General features: G+C 45.0%; 8 protein-coding genes across 8 annotated transcripts; 3 read left to right on the top strand and 5 right to left on the bottom strand.

Moving 5' to 3' along the window:
• Positions 1–1340: 1340 nt before the first annotated feature.
• Positions 1341–2522, bottom strand: EDB82DRAFT_481877 (uncharacterized protein). Its single transcript, XM_065608172.1, has 3 exons — positions 2057–2522; positions 1816–2004; positions 1341–1769 (listed from the first exon to the last, which is right to left on the bottom strand). Exons 1-3 carry the CDS (start codon positions 2182–2184, stop codon positions 1601–1603), a joined length of 486 nt encoding a protein of 161 aa, XP_065465166.1. The 5' UTR covers positions 2185–2522; the 3' UTR covers positions 1341–1600.
• Positions 2523–3404: 882 nt separating this feature from the next.
• EDB82DRAFT_481876 (uncharacterized protein) lies at positions 3405–4192 on the top strand (the record flags this gene model as incomplete). Its single annotated transcript, XM_065608171.1, has 1 exon — positions 3405–4192. A coding segment is annotated over exon 1 (454 nt), but the record flags the coding sequence as incomplete, so codon positions are not given.
• A 271-nt stretch (positions 4193–4463) lies between these two features.
• On the bottom strand, positions 4464–5726 carry EDB82DRAFT_481875 (uncharacterized protein). The gene is made up of 3 exons (XM_065608170.1): positions 5233–5726; positions 4962–5174; positions 4464–4898 (listed from the first exon to the last, which is right to left on the bottom strand). The coding sequence occupies exons 1-3, from the start codon at positions 5364–5366 to the stop codon at positions 4715–4717; spliced, it is 531 nt and encodes a 176-aa protein (XP_065465164.1). The 5' UTR covers positions 5367–5726; the 3' UTR covers positions 4464–4714.
• A 574-nt stretch (positions 5727–6300) lies between these two features.
• On the top strand, positions 6301–7514 carry EDB82DRAFT_71 (uncharacterized protein). The gene is made up of 4 exons (XM_025732648.2): positions 6301–6811; positions 6881–7066; positions 7123–7206; positions 7270–7514. Exons 1-3 carry the CDS (start codon positions 6524–6526, stop codon positions 7204–7206), a joined length of 558 nt encoding a protein of 185 aa, XP_025591552.1. The 5' UTR covers positions 6301–6523; the 3' UTR covers positions 7270–7514.
• A 256-nt stretch (positions 7515–7770) lies between these two features.
• Positions 7771–10169, bottom strand: EDB82DRAFT_64 (lysophospholipase catalytic domain-containing protein). The gene is made up of 4 exons (XM_025732649.2): positions 9936–10169; positions 9329–9886; positions 9122–9271; positions 7771–9070 (listed from the first exon to the last, which is right to left on the bottom strand). The coding sequence occupies exons 1-4, from the start codon at positions 9985–9987 to the stop codon at positions 7938–7940; spliced, it is 1893 nt and encodes a 630-aa protein (XP_025591553.1). The 5' UTR covers positions 9988–10169; the 3' UTR covers positions 7771–7937.
• Positions 10170–10421: 252 nt separating this feature from the next.
• Positions 10422–11004, bottom strand: EDB82DRAFT_481871 (uncharacterized protein). The gene has a single exon (XM_065608169.1). The coding sequence runs from the start codon at positions 10940–10942 to the stop codon at positions 10541–10543; it is 402 nt and encodes a 133-aa protein (XP_065465163.1). The 5' UTR covers positions 10943–11004; the 3' UTR covers positions 10422–10540.
• Positions 11005–12038: 1034 nt separating this feature from the next.
• Positions 12039–13726, top strand: EDB82DRAFT_469547 (uncharacterized protein; the record flags this gene model as incomplete). Its single annotated transcript, XM_025732651.1, has 4 exons — positions 12039–12148; positions 12224–12382; positions 12435–12554; positions 12604–13726. 4 exons carry the CDS (start codon positions 12039–12041, stop codon positions 13724–13726), a joined length of 1512 nt encoding a protein of 503 aa, XP_025591555.1.
• Positions 13727–14446: 720 nt separating this feature from the next.
• Positions 14447–16516, bottom strand: EDB82DRAFT_481866 (uncharacterized protein). The gene is made up of 4 exons (XM_065608168.1): positions 15796–16516; positions 15287–15717; positions 15100–15223; positions 14447–15045 (listed from the first exon to the last, which is right to left on the bottom strand). The coding sequence occupies exons 1-4, from the start codon at positions 16354–16356 to the stop codon at positions 14671–14673; spliced, it is 1491 nt and encodes a 496-aa protein (XP_065465162.1). The 5' UTR covers positions 16357–16516; the 3' UTR covers positions 14447–14670.
• Positions 16517–17914: the final 1398 nt, after the last annotated feature.

The raw sequence follows: 17914 nt of genomic DNA, 5'->3' as shown, positions 1-17914 counted from the left end.
CCCGAAGGTCTTGGCCTTTTGAGAGACTTCCGCTCCATGACCTGTGATACCTGGATGGAGGCCGAAAAGCAGGGCTCTTTGGGTCGCAATACCAAGTTTTAGATACGCCAATGTTGGTTCTCCGTATATTGATTCGTAGTAAGCGTATGGACTTGTCAGTCTTAGCTCTCAATGGCAGGCGGATAACTTATCACAGGTAAACTGGCCTGAATAGCTTGATTGGTAGTTTCATCACAGACGTCTCCCAGTTCTCTTGTCGCCATCGTTACAAAAGCAGATGCCTGTTCATGTTTTCCATCGTGAGACGCCCTAATTGCTTTAGCAAGCAATACGCGAGCACGGTGGCTAAGAAGGAGAGCATTAGCTGGGGGATCATACATCCGCTCGAAATTGGACTGTAGCGCATCGGCGGAGATGAGATGCGCAGTACGTAGGTACAGCTCTAGAGAGCCGTTGACAACTTTATATCGTAGAAAAGAAATATTTGCACTGTGCTTCTGATCGAGGTGATTGCGTATCAAATTTTCCCTAGGACCCAACCAGAGGCCATACGCCCCATCCTCACTCGGGTCTGTACCTTCCCTCAGCATATTGCGGACGTGGCTAACCATGGCGATATTCGAGGGCGGGCCATAGAAGACACGATGCCCTGGCGGCTCTGTCACCTTGACATTGTTAAATACAGACTTTCACGAGATTCTGCGATGGATCCGCTGCATCCGCGATGGTTTGAGGACGGAAGAGGCCAAGTCTGAACAGCCAAATGTCGGTGCGTCTTCGGCTGGTGAGAGATTGTGACGTTGGCGCTTTCTGGTGACTTCACGATGATTGCAGTGCAGATTGGGCTTGGAACAGAATTCGCCTGGTGTCTGACCATTGCACCTGTGCTTTTTTTCACGACATTGCCGGCATGCCTTTGGTCTGTTTTGTCCTCGGCCTGCTATCTCTTTAAGTTGTTAATGGGTTGGAGAGCTAGCTACTGATAGGATCATGTACTGGATATCGCGTGGAAGTCATCCGATTTGTCTTTTGACATGACAATTAGTACCTGCACAGAGGAGATGGGGAGGATTACGTTGGGTTATACATTGATAAAATGGATTTAGTTGGTGCAAGTTCGTGAGGCATGCGATGCTAACCAGCCGGAATTTTCCTTCCTACTTCCACCAGGTACTCTGTCCCAACCACATGTAACGGGACAGGAAAAAACCCGCTTGAGAACAGCAGATAATTACCAAAACGCAGTTTAAGACATTATCCCTAGTCGACCCTTCGTCGGTCTAACAAGCTATTCCAAGTGTAATAGATACCTGAATCTCTCACCTGTGATTAATATTAGTAATTGTTTATTAAATCGGAGGTGAAGGTTGATAAATGAGACTAAACTGAGCTCAACCTAGAGGAGGAAACAATTGTCGGCACGTGCTTACTTTGATTCGGAGGAAGCAAACGCGCTTGTCTCATTTCAACAAGTAAGATCAAGTCTTAACAACCTACAATATTGCAAACAAAGTAATGTCTAGAATTTACTACTATTAATCCCCTTAAAACTGCTAACTGCCTGTAGTTATAAGTTGTAACTTGCAATTACACTGGAGCCTCATGATGCTGTTGCGCTTCCTTGCCGTTTAACATATATTGACTTGCATAACGGACAAGTGAAATGACGGCCTTGGAACCAACGGTCGATGCATTGTTGATGGTAGACATGCTTACATGTTAATCGTCGAACGGTTTCTGAGTTATGAAAGACTTCAAGGCAAATCGCACTGTGTACTCAGGACTTGGACGTTAAGATAGGGTCTAGTGACTGACCAAAGTTCTAGAGTGTGCAATGTGTGTAATTGCAAAGATGGATGCAGCTCGGACGATTGAGGGAACTTGTAGTTTTCAGCTGGGCTTGTGGAATCGAGAGTTTCCAAAGTCACTCTGTCACCTTGGACTACTTGCAACCTTTCGATGTCCCTTCGGGCTTCCATATGCTGTCTTCTCTGATTCAGAAAGCTTGTATATGTTCAGTTTAGACGAAAAGGGAGACAGGAAGTAGAATACTGACGAGTTAATGGCCATGAGGCCCATTGAGACCAACCAGACTGCGCCAAGACCAGCGAGAATATATGGAAGTTCTCCACCAATATGAGATCCGTCTGCTGGCGGTTCATCTGAGTCCAGGGCCCGATCCATTGTGTGCGTGGAAGGCCAGAGGGGTGAATATTTACTGTCAACTGTGAAGAGTGATGAGTAGGAATTAAGATTCAAACAAAGCCCTCGTTACGACAAGTCATATTACTACAACGTGTCGCAAAGTAGCCTATGAAGTTGTCAAGGATAACAAGAGTAGTAAGTGAATGTCACACCAGAGAATCGTATAATTCGATAGGCTGGACACGTAAGGTTATAGGTTGTGAGTTAACAGCCAAGACTAATGAGTATTGCGATTGAACGCTTTTTAGGGGGAGAGGACTACTGACTTAGGGAATTAAATCCAGTTTACAATCTGCTAGACCGGAAATGTAATCTGCGAGGCCGTTGCCCACAATGCCATCATAATGCGGTGGGAATTCTTCATTGATGATCTTCGGGACGGATGGTGGGTGTGTGTCGTTATCGGAGCCATTGAAGTTACAGTTCTCATCCAACGATGCTTGGAAAGGCCGCCCAGGGCTTGTAATTCGGGTACGTTTGACCGGTTATTGACGAGGTGGCGCGCAGCCATCGCTCCTACGAAATGGCGGGGTAGCTTTTCAATGGTGTAGGGTCAAAGCATCGGGACACCCACAGCTTATTGAAAAGCTGATGGTGACCCCACCATTCTGGCTGCTGATGACTACTTATGGCGTTGTCATCCAGTGGTCTGTCTCGAGCATGATGATGACGATGATGATCACGGTGTGAGCTCTTTTTATCATCGTGATGTTGATGGCGTCGCCGCCCTTGCTTGTGTTGGCTCTTGTTAGGTGGGTAATTAAATGAAGACATGGCATTAGTATCAATGTGAAACAGCAGTAGAAGTAGGATCCTAAAGGAAGGGAATTGCATTTTATAGTTATCAGTCACGGTCTATCATGGAAGGCATAGATGGCTCTACTGTCTCCCTGTTGTTATATGCCAGACATACAATGTGGTGTAGTGCTATAACAACAGGATGTTCATACTTACGTTTTTCGAGACTGATGATAGCAAGCTTACTGAACAGTGTAAAATAATACTGGACGGTTGACTACACCAGTCAACAATGCTACTGAGAGTGTCTACAGGTATATTTATTAGTAATATCTATATTGGACTTTAAATAAGATTGTCGTCCAGTGGCATATTGCTGCTGTAATAGAGGTAAATCTTTACTAATTTATAAGTTAAAGGTTGTTTTAGATGCTGTTAATAACTACACTCTAGCTTAAGTCCTGTATATTAAGATGTAGCCTGTAATCTAATAGGTAATATCATTATCTAGTTATAAAATATCATAGGTTAGGGTTACCCTGTTTATATAAGGATAAAAAAACATGTTAAATCGCGTCTCTTCACAACTTCTCTTTATCATACTAGGTGATGTTTGTTATTCTGTTCACGCTCCTCTTGTATCTCATCCAGCGAAAACACAACCTACGCAAGGGGCAAAATTCAGTTCCGAATCTTTGTGTTTGTCAAAAATTTCACTTGTATAACATCCGTCTGCTTATCGTAAGAAATCATGGAGGCTAGTGTTGTCACCCCACGTGGACTAGCGACTGCGCTGTGTTCCGGGCATCTAACTCAGCGATATCGTGGAGTTGATACCAAACGCGTTGGATCTCTTATACCACCATACTCTCAGCTAGACGATCCGAAAGAGCACAATCGAAAGCCGAAAAGAACAAGGCAGAGGGTATCTGTCGCGGCCAACATGCAGCGAGCACGGAACTGTCACAATAACATCGAGAAGAAGTACAGGGTACGCTTGAAACAGGGCTTTGAAAGGTTGCTCGCCGTTTTGTATACATCGATGCCGCTAACAAGCTTGATAGGAAAGGAAAGTAAGTCGCTTGATGCCGGTTACTGTTACAGCAGAGGGGAAGTTTTGGATGCCGCAGTGCAGCGGATATTAGCATTAGGGGAAGATAATAGAAGACTCACATGTCGACTCCTAGAGTTGAGTGAGGCTTTGAACTGAACAGAGGAGAGCATGGCCGGCTATTGTATTGTTCTGTCGAGAGCAAGACAAGTAACCTACAGAATTGATTCGGTCGGCTTTTTAATACACCTCACATCCTGAACTCTTGTCAGTGGGGCTCTACTCCCTGCAGTCTCCAGTTTTACTATATTCAAGAGCACCTATTGGTCAAGACCCGCTGGAGAGCGCAGGTTGCCCGCTTTTATAGTCCAATCTCCAGCTTCTGATTGATCAGAAAGGCCTCGCATCACCCCTCCTAGCGTGCTTACTAACAAAGGCTCAGGGGTTCAGGTGTAGAACTCTCGCGCGCGCGAGTAAAACTAGATATAGAAACGCACAGGTCAAATTAATCATTACATAATGAAAGACATCAGTGTGACGCACGCCAGCAAGTGGTTGATCCGCGGCACCACTAGCCCCGAAAAGTATGAGTTGGATATGCCCTCATAGACAGCGGTTAATTCGTTGCCAAGAATCAGGTTTGCTTCTAGATCTGGACCTATCATAAAGTTGCAAGGTGATATGATCTTTATCGTAGTGTTAGACTACCTATCGACGACTTCAAAGATGCGCTTGGCATGGCTTCTGCAGGGCAGCCCTGGCGTGAACGAAGTCACAGCTGCAGATTGGACACGTGTCGTGCTGCGCCAAATACCACCCTGAAATACAAACAGAATGGAAGATATGCTCGCACGCGAGATGGCGGACTTCATCTGCATCGCTAAATTCTTCCAGGCAGATAACGCTGTATAAGAGGAAGGCAATCTAAGCTGTTGTTCTTGGGCTCGTGGGCTCGTATTAGACATACCAGATTATGCTAGGCGCTATGGTTGCCCAAGAAGCATGGTTTTGGTTAGAAAGCTCCAGTTTCAAGTTGTAGCACTTCTTTGAGGGAATGTCAGCCTCTAACTGTGACAGGTTTCGTGTTTGGACGGTAGTTGAGGGCAAGGATGTTGAGGTGTCAGGGCTGGCTAGCTGGCTGGAAGTTACTGCGGCCTTAGGTCTTAGCCAGGTGTAAAACCTTGAGTACCATTAGCCAAATTGTGCATGTGATCAGTACAGGACTGCAAAGAACGGACTTTGGTAAGAACAAATAAAGTAAGATCACCACCAGGACAAGTGGGAGTACGAAAACAGCAAACCATGTATAGTCTTTTTCTTCCCCCGGTGGGATGTCGGTGGTGATGGGTTCGTGGCGATCTGATGGTGCCATGGCTTGAGGGTGACAGCAATATCTTTCACAGATGAAAGGTGTGAGATGACGAGGATCTGAACGCAATAAAGAATTCCTTTAGTATACCTATCATAAATATTCTTGTCATTGGATCCAAGGCAGATTTTGTGAAGGTAGATGGGCTGCAGTCTACAGCTATCCACATGATCTGACAATGCGATGGCCGGCTCAGCTTAACACATGTCACGATATGCATACCCGTTTAGGTTGTACAGGGCTGAAGGTAGGCGTAACTACCTGGTCTAGACCCTCATCCCTCCCTCGACCAGCTGCAGAAAATGGAAAGTGATTCCACAAAGCCAATCATTCAATCCATCATAGATTGGACAAAGCCATCTGTACTGTGAATGTGGCTTGTTCGTAAATCCGCGGTCCCGGTTTCAGGGTAGTTATCTACAGTATGTGAACCCTGACATGATGGGGATCATGGTGATCATGATGTAAAGGTTTAACCAATCAAGTAAACATCTCACACACCACCTTGTATCTTAAGACCCGATGTCAGCCGCGAATTGGACAGGGAATTTCCACACCCGCCTTCTCAGACACGTGCAGGCTAACTGCAAGGGACCAAAATTTCACGATACAAAATAAAAACCACTATACATGCAGGCAGAAAGTTACAATATGCCCTGTGTCAGATCATGCACCCTTTAGTAGTTTGTGGGCTTGAAGTCTCTTTTACCCCTCAACCTTAACAGCATGTCTCGTACTGAGGAAGGGCTGGGTATACCATTAGGGCCTATAATAGCATCAGGATGACAGGAGCTGCACCACAGTCATAAGAAGCCAGGAGTCATGGTTAATTCATTGGCGTATTTAAAGTTCATGTCAAGAATCGGTAACAACGTTCTTTCAGATCAAGCTAAACTCAATCTTAACATCATCTGGTTCTCTGCACCCATATACTAATCCTTACTGCCCGTTACCAAATGATATACGAAGACAACAATAGGGCGCGATGAAGATACGTACACGTGATATGATTGCGTAAACATTACAACCCTCCGAGTATATATCGCACTGTTTGCTTCGCGGTTTCATCTCGATCTGACTTGTATGATCATCTACTGTACCTCATACTCGAGATTCAGGTTACCCACCCTAACACCAGTCACCCACTCCTAACGGCAACAATGGCGAGAGAAAGTGGTGTTGCGCACAAAGTGATTTCTGTTATTTTGCGTCTTGCAGAGCTTGCCAGCGCAATAATTGTTCTTGGAATCCTCTCACGCTTCTGTTACCTTGCTGGCATTGCGGAGGCGCACATCGACGGACGTATCATTTATACCATCGTCGTCGCATGTCTCGGTATCCTCTATTCGGTATTCTTCTGCCCGCCATTCAAGAATATGTTCCTGGGCTTCCCATTTGACTTTGTCTTGTTTGTTATGTGGCTGGTGGCATATTGCCTGCTTCAAACGGTATGTTCTTCCCTATTCTCCCAACCAGGATAATTACTGATTACGTGATGTTGTTTTTACATCGTTTAGAGAACAGGCACTCATACATGCTCTGCTAATTGGTATTATAACTACTGGGGCTATTATTGGGGTCGTTTCTGGCATGTTGGACGTGTTGGGACAGTGGATATTGGCGATGCGGGTTGCGCCCCATGGAGAACAGCCTTGGCCTTTTCGTTCATCGCGTGGTTCTTACACTTTCTTAGTGGTATCCTTGTAAGTCTCCATAGGATCTGGGCTCCATTGACCCATGCTGACACGCAGAACTCTAGGGTGCGTATGTTTTCGTCACCTATATCAGGCTGGACGAGACCAAAAACGACCTCAGGCAACATGCCGAAAAGCTGACAAAGTAAGTTTCACTTCAACATCAGCCATCTTGGAATGGGAGTTATATGCTAACAATCTCTGCAACGAAGGCCTGAGCCTCGGGCTAAAGGCGATCGTATTCAATCAGTTTCACAGAGGGATAACGCAAGCGACGTCTAGATTCGAGTGCGTGGTAATGTACTGCCTGATAGCAGACGTAGAACCTCGAGGATAAGAGGCCAGGATTGGCAAATGTTGACAATGTTGACTTTGTTGAAGCCACCACAGTTAGCTCATAGTTTTGCAACGGTCCAACAGATTGGAACAGGGACACATTAGCTTATCAGCTGACACGTATTTAATGCTTGATTTAACAACTTGTTTTTTTCTTGAAGCCTCTTCATCTTCAGCCATAACTAGGAGCTTGCTTATTTTATCTCTTTAGACCACTTAACGCTTGTGGGAACACACCTTCTTCTTGATATATCCAATCGGTTAACTATAGGACGCAGGATACCGTTAATTACACACAATTTACTGTAGAGACTGAAGTATTAGCTGTCTTAACTTTAACAAACCTCTTCAGCACATACAAGCTGCTCTGGCAATATCTGGTTAAGCAGAAGTATTACGCTATAAAGCAGATGGTGTGCAGTCCACAAGCTTTACGTGGTCTAAAGAGATTCAACGTAATACACTAGACTTATTAAAGCTAAGTTACCCCGTAATCCATCTGCAATACCGAATCAGTGCGCTTTGATTTAGCTTTTTACAGTTTTCACATGTAAAAAAGCATGAAACTTAGTAACAGAGCAAAACTTGTTACCCCCTTCAATGGTGCCACAACCCCCACACCACTTTCAATGATTTGATCTGGCTCATAGACTTCTGGCACTGTGTCATTCGTAGTCCCATTCCAACAAAACGTTTTGAAGCAATCTCCACACTGGGATGGTAAAGCGGTCTTTGTTCGAACAAAGCTCCTTGCCAAAATGGCACAACCAATGCAGGCAGGCCAATTCTCAACAACTGTACCATTCCCCATAGTCGCGACATTGTATCCATTCTGGATGATGTTGTTTCTCTCAGTGTCGCTGTATTCAAGGTCAAATGTTGTGAAGTTAGATTGGGTCGTATATGGCGCGTTGGGGAGATAAATTATCAGCGGGCCAGTTGAGGTACCGCAGCCGAAGAATGTAGGCTGCTTGTTTAGACCGAGATTGACAAAAGTGTTCTGATCTGGAACTTCGGGGAAATCATTGTTCTGTGGTGATGTGCCTTCCTTGGATCGTTGATAAGTTGTGACGAGAGATGTGCCGTTCGGCCAACGTGTTTTCGTGTCAGCGGAGCCATCAACGGCGAAGATGGCATCGACTTTTCGCTCCGACAAGAGAAATGGATGTAGTGGAATGTTCTGCAGGTCCTCTCCGCCATCAACGAGTGTCAATATCGTCGTTTCAGCGTTGGAATTGTTTTTAGGGTTGTATTTGTAAAATGGGTTGGGCCAGCTGGCGATATCTCTATTCTCTTCGCCAATATCCGCCAACGTGTTGTTAATGGCCTTGACTAATAAGTCTGGAGCGTCGTCGGCCTTGCCAATTTGTAGAAAAGCCTGATTGAACAATGACGCTGATGTGCCCATTACGAATCCAACATTATCCACTCCGGCGATACATTGGCTGCCTCGCTTGAGAGTACCATTATTGAAAGACGAGCCGACGTATTTCAGAGGTGCAAAGGCAGAAAGGCCAGGGTCGTAAGAGCCCATTTCCCATGGATTAAATTCGACGATGGTGGAGTTGGTGGCGATTTGAATTTGACCCGTTGTCCGTTCGATGGCAACGATGATGGGCATTGGCGTTTGTGCAGTGGCGAAATCGGTATCGTTTGCAATCGATGAGAATGTATATGCTAAAGCGATGTTAGTTACTCCCATCGATATAGGACCGGAGAAAGGTTTACCTGGTCCTCCATCGCTTGCATTGACGAGCTGATACGACAAAGCTCTCCCCCAGTAATCGGTAATACTTTTGTTAAATCCTGCGTCCACCTTGTCGTTCACATCCTGATATAACTGACGATAGTACTGTGACCGCCTTAAGCCTGCTGGGCCTATAGATTTCTAGGTCAACAAGACCGTCTACAGATAGAAATGAGGCTTTGACAAACCTTCAAGAATGGAGTCATCGAACTGCCAAAGAGTTGATAGAAATCCACTTTTTGCAGAAATGATGGACTCAACCGATGTGAAGTTTTGCGTATACAAGCTTCCAACCGTCCAGCTACCTCCAGACAAACCGCTCAGGTATGTAGTAGCCTGGAGAATGCCACCCAAGTGGCCTTTGCTGCTGGAACCGGTGGTCCGATTGTCAAACGCGGCGATAGCACCAGCACCGTTCATCATGGCTCTATAACCCCCGCCTGAGATAGCAATACCAATTCGTGGAAGGGCATCGTCGTCACTTAGGATACTATCCAGGTACGAGTCTGTGTCAAAGTTTCCGATATCAAATCTCTTTAGGGTATCTCTCAACGCGGCGCCCGTGTTTTTATCACGTTGTTCCAGCCAATTTGATTCCTCGGATGAAAGATTGCCTGCCGGACGTATAGTAGGTCGTGTTTCTGGGCAAGAGACTTTACCTGGAGCGTAGCCATCAGGTGCATTTGGGGCTCCCCTCGGGCCAAGGAATGGTAAGACTTCAGCATTGGCGAAGACTGAATGTTGAACTGGAACATGCGTCAAATGGGCTGTCGATTTTGGGAAAGATTCACTTACGTGCAGCTGGAGCCAGCAATACCACAAAGTGGATCAGTTGCATGAAGAACATGGTGACAGTTTGTCCTGGACTCAGCAATGTATAACTCCACGAATATGCTTCGTTAAATGAGTGAATAATATCAAGAGTAATAGCAGATTAAAAGGATAATCGACGGTTTTTGAAGCTGCGAATAGACCTTACACCGCATGGCCAAACAACCACTTGCTGAAGTTCGCCACACTGTATTGACATGTCATAGTGTGTGTCTACCGTTGTATACTTGTGTTACACACTGTTACGTGGCCTTATCGTCATGCACCTTTTCCACATCCGATAAAGTTTGCTATTAGATACATGATGGACCATGTCCCAGCCACCGCAACTGGGTACATGGTAGTGGGGTGCCGCCACAACTCAGTACATTAATTCAGCCGCAAGCATGGTATCTTTTAATATCACATTTGAGTTTCAATTTGAGACAGGAATACGACATCCACCTAATCGTGATTTATACCAGTCAAAGGTCCCTCGGCAACCTTCAAAGGATATTTAGCAGCAGCAGCTAACACCCCACCATCTTCCATCCCTCCACCTGTCTTTTGGCTAGGTTCTAAATGCGTTACTAAGGACGCGCATCTATCCCATGAAGAGCTGACTCACCTAGTACAAAGATAACAACGGCTTGATTGCCATGTCCACCTAGAACGTGCACCTTGAAGTTAGGGATGGCCGACGCAGCGCTAAACTTATTCACACCAACATAAGGCAGGCTCCATGTAAATACCACTTCGTTACTTGGTCCGAATCCGACGATACGGTACGTAATTGAACCTTCGATCTTTCCGCCTAAGTGGTTTGATTTGCAACGCAACATACCGCTCTCGCCAGCGAGAATTGTTTGTGGCGGTGGAAGGTCAGGGCCTTTGATGAAATGGCCATGTGTAAGAGTTGGCCATTCAAGCTCGGTATTGAGTTCTTCGTTAGTATGGTTTAAAATCACTACGAACAGTTCCCAGGTGGCCATGGTGTTGAGTGATTCCAAGATTTGATGTGAAGAGGTTAGGTTGTTCAAGGGTAGGTAGTAGCTACCGACATTCGTACTGTGGTCTACTAATTCACCATGCGTAGGAGAAGGGACTTCTTATATAGTTTGTTGCCTTGTGTTTGAGGATGTTGAGATTGGATCAACAGGGCTTGTAACCTTGATGTTGAGGCTGGTTCCAATTTCCTAAGTACTCTTACATTTCTTTAGTGTGCACCATTAGCGTCATCAATCCATCGGGTTACCAAAAATGGTCCGAGGTCTAGGCCCTGGCCACTTTTCAATATAATCTTCCTTCCCATTCCTCATCTGCAAATGATTTGTCAGATCATGCGGCTCATGCAACTCACAGCAAATATGTGGAGGTCGGCATTGATGCTGGTGTGAGGGGTAGCAATGGCGACCGATCTAGGCTTCGAGAGACAATTTGTGGTTGGGCTTTGAAACCTTTCAGCTGTGCTGTGCCAACTAACGAATTACAGTGCTATGACTCACTGAAGGTTGCATGCGAATGTAACCACATCTGACTGTGCCGTATCCGTTTGGAAGCGGAGGCACGGAGGCACTTTACATTCTTTATTTTAACACCAACACTTGAGCTGAAGCCCAGACTCTGGGGGAAATTTTGTTATCACGACAGACTTTGCCATCTTTCACACTTGCACACCAACTTGGATCTACCCGTTCAGGTTATTGGTATTAGAATTAGTTGGCAGGATAAGGAAAGCTTTAATTGTGCAAAGTACCATTCCCCGATAACGCCATGGCTAATACTTTGATACGCATCAAGCAGACTTTTCTTGTCGGGAAGTAATGAATCTGCAGTAGTGGAGAGGCTAAGGAATTGAATGACCTTTCAGTCATAGTTGCAAACCGATGGAGGAATTGGTACTCTAGTTGCTGTACCACGGCGAGCCTACCACATTCAGTCCCGATAGCACCAGATAAAGATCGCCTTTGGGGTACCCAACACTGCGAACGTCGACGATGAAATCCATAACTCGATTTGTTCCGATTTCAGATTCAATCGTGCAATTTTCTTTTTCTTATTGTAAGGTATCCCAGGTAGCAGCCCGCCATGGACATCGCTCAAGAAGAAAATACCGATCAGCATTTGCATTCTGGTATTGGCAGTTCTACTGCACATGGAGAAAAACTACCAAAAGACAATGACACAAACAGTCGCAAGTAGGTCTTAACCCTGAATGGACGGCGATTGATGAATAAACTTCCACTAACACGGGAGATTCTTATCTGGTGCAGAAGTTGGTGGTTCCTCTCAACGGCATTCCCGATGATTGCTGGGACTTTAGGTCCAGTTGCTTCAGCATTTAGTATATGTTCATTAGCTGAGCCGTGGCGACAAAACCTTGTTCCTGGGGCAAATGTACAGAGCGCCGTGGATGTTCCTGATCCTTCATGGTAGGTCTACGACGAAATCCGATTCTTATTTGTTACTAACGCTCTACCTTAGGTTAGTGGTCATAGAGGCTATCCAACTCTTGGTCGGTATCATTGCGAATCTCTTCCTTCTTCTCAACATGGCGAGACGGATCCGTTTCGGTTTGGCTCTGCCTGTCACGATAGTTGGATGGTACGAGAGCCTTTTAATATTTGCTTCAACACTCATTTATTGTAAACAGGTATACCTCTTCAATATGTCGCATCGCTCTAAGCGCTACTGCCGCTCGGCCGTTCAAAGACAAAGGACTATCTAACGAAGATGTTATCTGGTCTCAGTCTTTCTACTATGGCATGTTTGCGGCTATACTCTATTTTGCTGATGCAACACTGCTTGCTTTGACCGTTTGGGGCGCTCATACGAATCGCTATGAAAAGAGCTTACCACTAACTGTGAGTCAACGTACCCTAATGCTTCAGAGCATCTTACTCCTGATATACCTCCTTCTTGGAGCCTATGTTTTCTCCAAGATTGAGTCCTGGAATTACATAGGGGCTTGCGTCTTCCAAAAAGCTGAGGAGGCCCAACAAAGCTGGACATACTTTGATGCCATTTATTTCTGCTTCGTGGCCTGGACGTTAATTGGATATGGGGATTTATCGCCAAAGTCTAACCTCGGACGATCCTTCTATGTCTTTTGGTCTCTTCTTGCTCTGCCAATTATGACGATTCTCATATCAAATGCCAGTGATACTGTGGTTAGGATTATCCGAGATGGAACTATTCTCATCGGCAAAGTTACGGTTTTGCCGGATGAACGTGGATTTGCGAGGAATTTGAAGACTATTATTAGCAAAATTACATTTGGCAAAGTCTTCACAGGGAACACGAATAAACCTGATTATAGAGGAGCATCTTCAAAAGCCATTGGTCAACAATTGCCTACCCATCAACCTCTTTTCACGATACCCGATCCACAGAAACCTCAACCTCGTGCGGATTACATCTCTCGTTCACAGAATAATGTTGGCGACCTTCCCACAGGGGTCCATCTACAACTCCTTTTGATAGCCGAGATTCGTGACATTTTGGGCCACCTTAAGGAGACCAAATCTCATCACTATACTTTCGAACAATGGGCCTGGTATCTCAAGCTTATCGGAGAAGATGAGAGTGATCCAAGAACACATGGCAGCGTTGACCAGCAGGAGTGTGACCATACTGTCTTAAGAAAATGGTCGTGGATTGGAAGTCAGAGCCCTTTGATAAGTACCAATGGGGAAAGTGACTGGATTCTGGGAAGGCTGATGGATCGGCTTCAGCTATCGTTGACAGGAGAAAGCAGGGGTCAGGAGATAAGATAGATTATCAAGGTACAGCAGCATGTTGGGCAAGGTTAGAGAGATGGTTGTACTGTAGAGCTACAAACGATTCGCTAAGGCTAATGTCCTAGTTACAATCTCTAAGTATAGAGATTTGAGACAATGTTACCTCTTTAAACGCCTGTATGACGTCCGTGCCTTCGAAACATTTCTTTGGCCCTCTTGACCCCCATCCTCCAAAGGGCTAATCTGAACAGTGCGTAAAGCAAAAAGGTAGCAGCGATGTTGAAGATGACATAAGCAAAACCAAGTGCCCAATCTCTCCATCTGTCCTGATAATGCATACCAGAGCGAGCCAAGACCTGATCAGTATCTCGAATAGGACAATAAGAACAATCATTTGTAGCCTCAGGGTTGAGCAGCGCTCCTGATGCTCCTTGGTGAATGTATTTCAAGCTTGAACACATCTCGATTCGGCGTCTGTTGACAACCTCGTGATGCTATGTCATCTCGATGAAGCTAGAGGATCTTCAAGAGCTATGCATTCATCCGATGAGGAATAAGGTGTGGCCGGCAAATATCAATAAAGATATACCATCTGCCGAATAGTAGATGTATGCCATCCGCCGGTCATACCCTTATCAGTTCCTCTACATAGCTCAAAACGTTGAGGGAATTAGATACTTACTAGCTTTTCTTCGCTGAAAACAATCTTGCAAATTGCCAATATGTTTGCTATGCAAGCAAATATACTTGCCAAGAGCCACATAAGTTACCTAGCTGTTGTACGGAGTATGTGTAGGGGTTTTGTGTGTAGTGGAGCTGTGCTCCGACACTCTTGATTAGCTGTCCAATGCATGGGCTCTCATATACCCAACTAAAATAGTGCATAGCTTTCAAGACCTCATAAGGCCACAATCAAACTACTATGAGGGGTCGTAGCCAATTAAACCGAACCAAAAAACAAATACCTCTGTCGCTACCTCCTATTGCTTGCAGAGGTTCCAGATAACCTTTACTAAACTGCTTCTCGTCCTCTTTTCATCAAATACCTGGCCGTGGTCCAGATCTTGGAACCAGATCACATCCAATCCTTCGTCTTTCCTTCCGCGGTCCATCAAATCTGTAGTTACCAGGGCCCACTTGTCCAAGCCCAGCAGGTATGCCCGAATTGTTTTTGTGTCAATTACACAATCTCTTCCAGCCAAGACCACAGTCGCCGGGCGATCTTGGATATCCTCCTTCCATAATACGTTGTCCGCCCAGAAGAAACGGCGGAATAGTGTATGAGAGATGCCTATGTCTTTGGAACCGAAGTAAGAGAGTAAATGCTCGTTGGTTTGACTTGGCCTTCTACATACCTAGAACGTTGGAACTTAGCTAATACCTTCAGGTTATGAACAGAGGTACCGTACAAAATTATAGGCCACGTCAGGCAGATGAAGTAGAAAAGATACGGGGTCAATAAACAAGACGGGTCCAATGGTTTGTGAGATCTCCGGGTTACGGAGGAGTTGCGCGGCCACCACGCTCCCGTAACTTATTGCCGCCAATGTCGATAAGTAAGAGGATTAAATCACTTTTCGAGGGGATAGTACTTACGAATGTGATACCAAGACACATTTCTCCCACCCATGTGCGGTCAATATACGACGAATTTCGTTACATATTTGTTCTTTTAACATCGCCTGGTATGTTATCCGAGAGCTTATCGACATAATTTCGATTGCGATAATCCCGACCTGTCCATCAGAAGGATTCTCGTTTATGACACCATTTATGTCGGCTAAGAAGTTTATATATGGGTAAAGTCCAACGCCGATGCCATGAATGAAGAGAACAGGTAGTCTTGTCTTAGACGTATGTGGACGGTGCCAGTAAGTGAGATGCTTTGCTGGAGAAACATAGGGCGTAAATAGTGTGAAGGGGCGTAGAGGAAACACGGCGAAGAACTGCGAAAGTGACGTGCAATGAAAGTTGAACGAGTGGTATCGTAAAGAGATCGAAGCTAGCGTGTCGACAACATATACGCACTATAGAATAGCACGAACTGAGTTAGTTACCTGATGCACAGTAGGCAGCACTTAGGCGAGTAGCCTTGGCTAACTTACTAGATACCACGTTAAGCTCCGATGCAACATCTCGACCTTCTCAAGTGTCAATTGGAGGCATTTGGCATTTCCGCGGCCAGGCTCTAGCTTCTTGTTCAGCAGCTTCTCTACTTCTTGGGTGTACTCTTCTAATTCCTCGTCGTGGGATGGGTCACGGTCTCCCGTGTTCAAGAACGCCCACCGGAAGAAGTCCTTGATATTATCGCGCTTAATCTCGCAAGCTGGCGCATTCCGGAACCATTTTCCTAGGTACTGAGCCGGGTCGGGAATATTCTTGTGGCATTTTAGAAACAACTTCCGACGATCGTCGCGGCAGGGCGGGGCGGGGTGTTTTGTGGCCTTCTGGCGGTATTCTTTCAGCGGTAGATACACAGCTAAATAGAAAAGAGCCTCTAGAGCGAGCCAGGCCTGTAGTACTCGCGGTAACTGAAATGGAAGACGGACTAGCATGCTGACTAATGAATAAGTAACGCTAAGTGGTGCGATAAGGTGCAAGAAAAATATGGATGCGCGAATGAAGACATAGTCCCACGACAATGTTCCGGCCATGGTAGCGGACATATATCCTTAGACGTTGTTACAGGGAAGATGTTTGGATTGATGTTCTAGCTTAGGAGCCGTTTTTTTACCGAGTGTGGAATTGCAACATTTAAGCTAAAAAGAATTCATGCTTTGATAAGATTTTGTTGTTATGATATTATTGTGTTTTGTTGAGTGTAGTTGATATGATTTGTTGGGACCTTTCATTGCATTTGATGTTACCCTACTCAGGAATGCCTTGGTTTAAGCACGTGGAAAGTCCGGCATGTGAAAGACTAGGTGAAATTGCCGAGGACGTAGTAATATTATCTAATTATTCTTTTATAATCCTGACCGTGGCCCGTCATTACAATAAGCAGTAAGCTGAGACAACGATATAAGGAGATCTTTATTGCGGGGGTAAACTGGCAATTTCAGGTCATATTTGGAAGTGGGTAGAAGAAGCTTGCCTATTTATTTGCTACTGTTAATATATAGATTTTAGGTATGATTTGACGTCATGAACTAGGTGTCTAATAATAAATTTAAATTTTATTTCGGCTTTAAGCATTTCTTAAATTTCCACCCTGTGTTTCTGGTGTTACTGATACGATGTCTCTGCTATATATCCGATCAGGTGGGCCGCAACGCATCGAGGACTACCAGGACTTTCGGCTTGTCGTTTTAAAACAAAGGACATTGGGTTATGAACTATAAAAAAATTTGAATTTAGGATTAATCCTGCACCGGATATGTAGCCATTTACTATAAGAGTAGCAATATAGCTTCCCCTACCTGGTCTCGGTGAGTCTATCTGACTGCTTTCTTAATGGCCTCTATTGCAAGTGGCTACACTTGTTTACGAAGAATGTGATACCAAGTTGAATTCTGCAAATACAGCAAAAAAACAAAATATTTGTAGCGCATAGTAGTCAAATCATTTATAACTATTATGAGTTGATATAAGTTATGTGTTTCCGATTACGATTGAGTTGCCTAAGAGTTCTTGGCATCTTTAATCCTCTCGGTTAATGGATAGATATTCTCTGATCCCATTGCATTTCTGGTTTCTGGCTAGACCCTCGGCTATCTAAGCTATAGTGGCCCACATCTAAACGCCTCGTTCCTGCTTTGTTTCACGAGACTCGTTCTCTTGCTGGGCTTCTGTCTCTTGTTGAAGGTGGCTGTGGGCAGTAAGCTCTAGCTCGCCAGTCTTCTTCTCAGCCAACAAAGACCGATCAGCATTTTCACTAAGATTGCTAGACCCTGGTACTGAACATAGAGGGGCCGATATATCCCGTTTAATGGGGTGTTCGCTACCAGTTGCGATAATACCGATGTTAGAAGACCTATAAGCTTGCATGAGGGCAAAATCACCTAAATCAAAATATTTCCTTTCCTTCCATTTAATACCGAGTCAGCTTAGTTTATACCAAGTGTAGACGCACACAATTTGTACTTATTTCTAACTGGTGATGAAGAAGATTCCCTCTGCGCGGAACTATCCCATAACGATTTAGGAGACGCTTGTTATTCTCTGTACTGAGCTTGGATGTCTTTGGTTGGTCCATGATAACAATTTGGGACTATGGATAAGTGA

Source organism: Fusarium venenatum (assembly GCF_020744135.1).
Source record: "Fusarium venenatum strain MPI-CAGE-CH-0201 chromosome Unknown EDB82scaffold_1, whole genome shotgun sequence".
In the NCBI taxonomy this organism is placed as follows: Eukaryota; Fungi; Ascomycota; class Sordariomycetes; order Hypocreales; family Nectriaceae; genus Fusarium; species Fusarium venenatum.
Note: the sequence above shows the minus strand (reverse complement) of the source record. Positions and strands in the feature narration are given on the sequence as shown.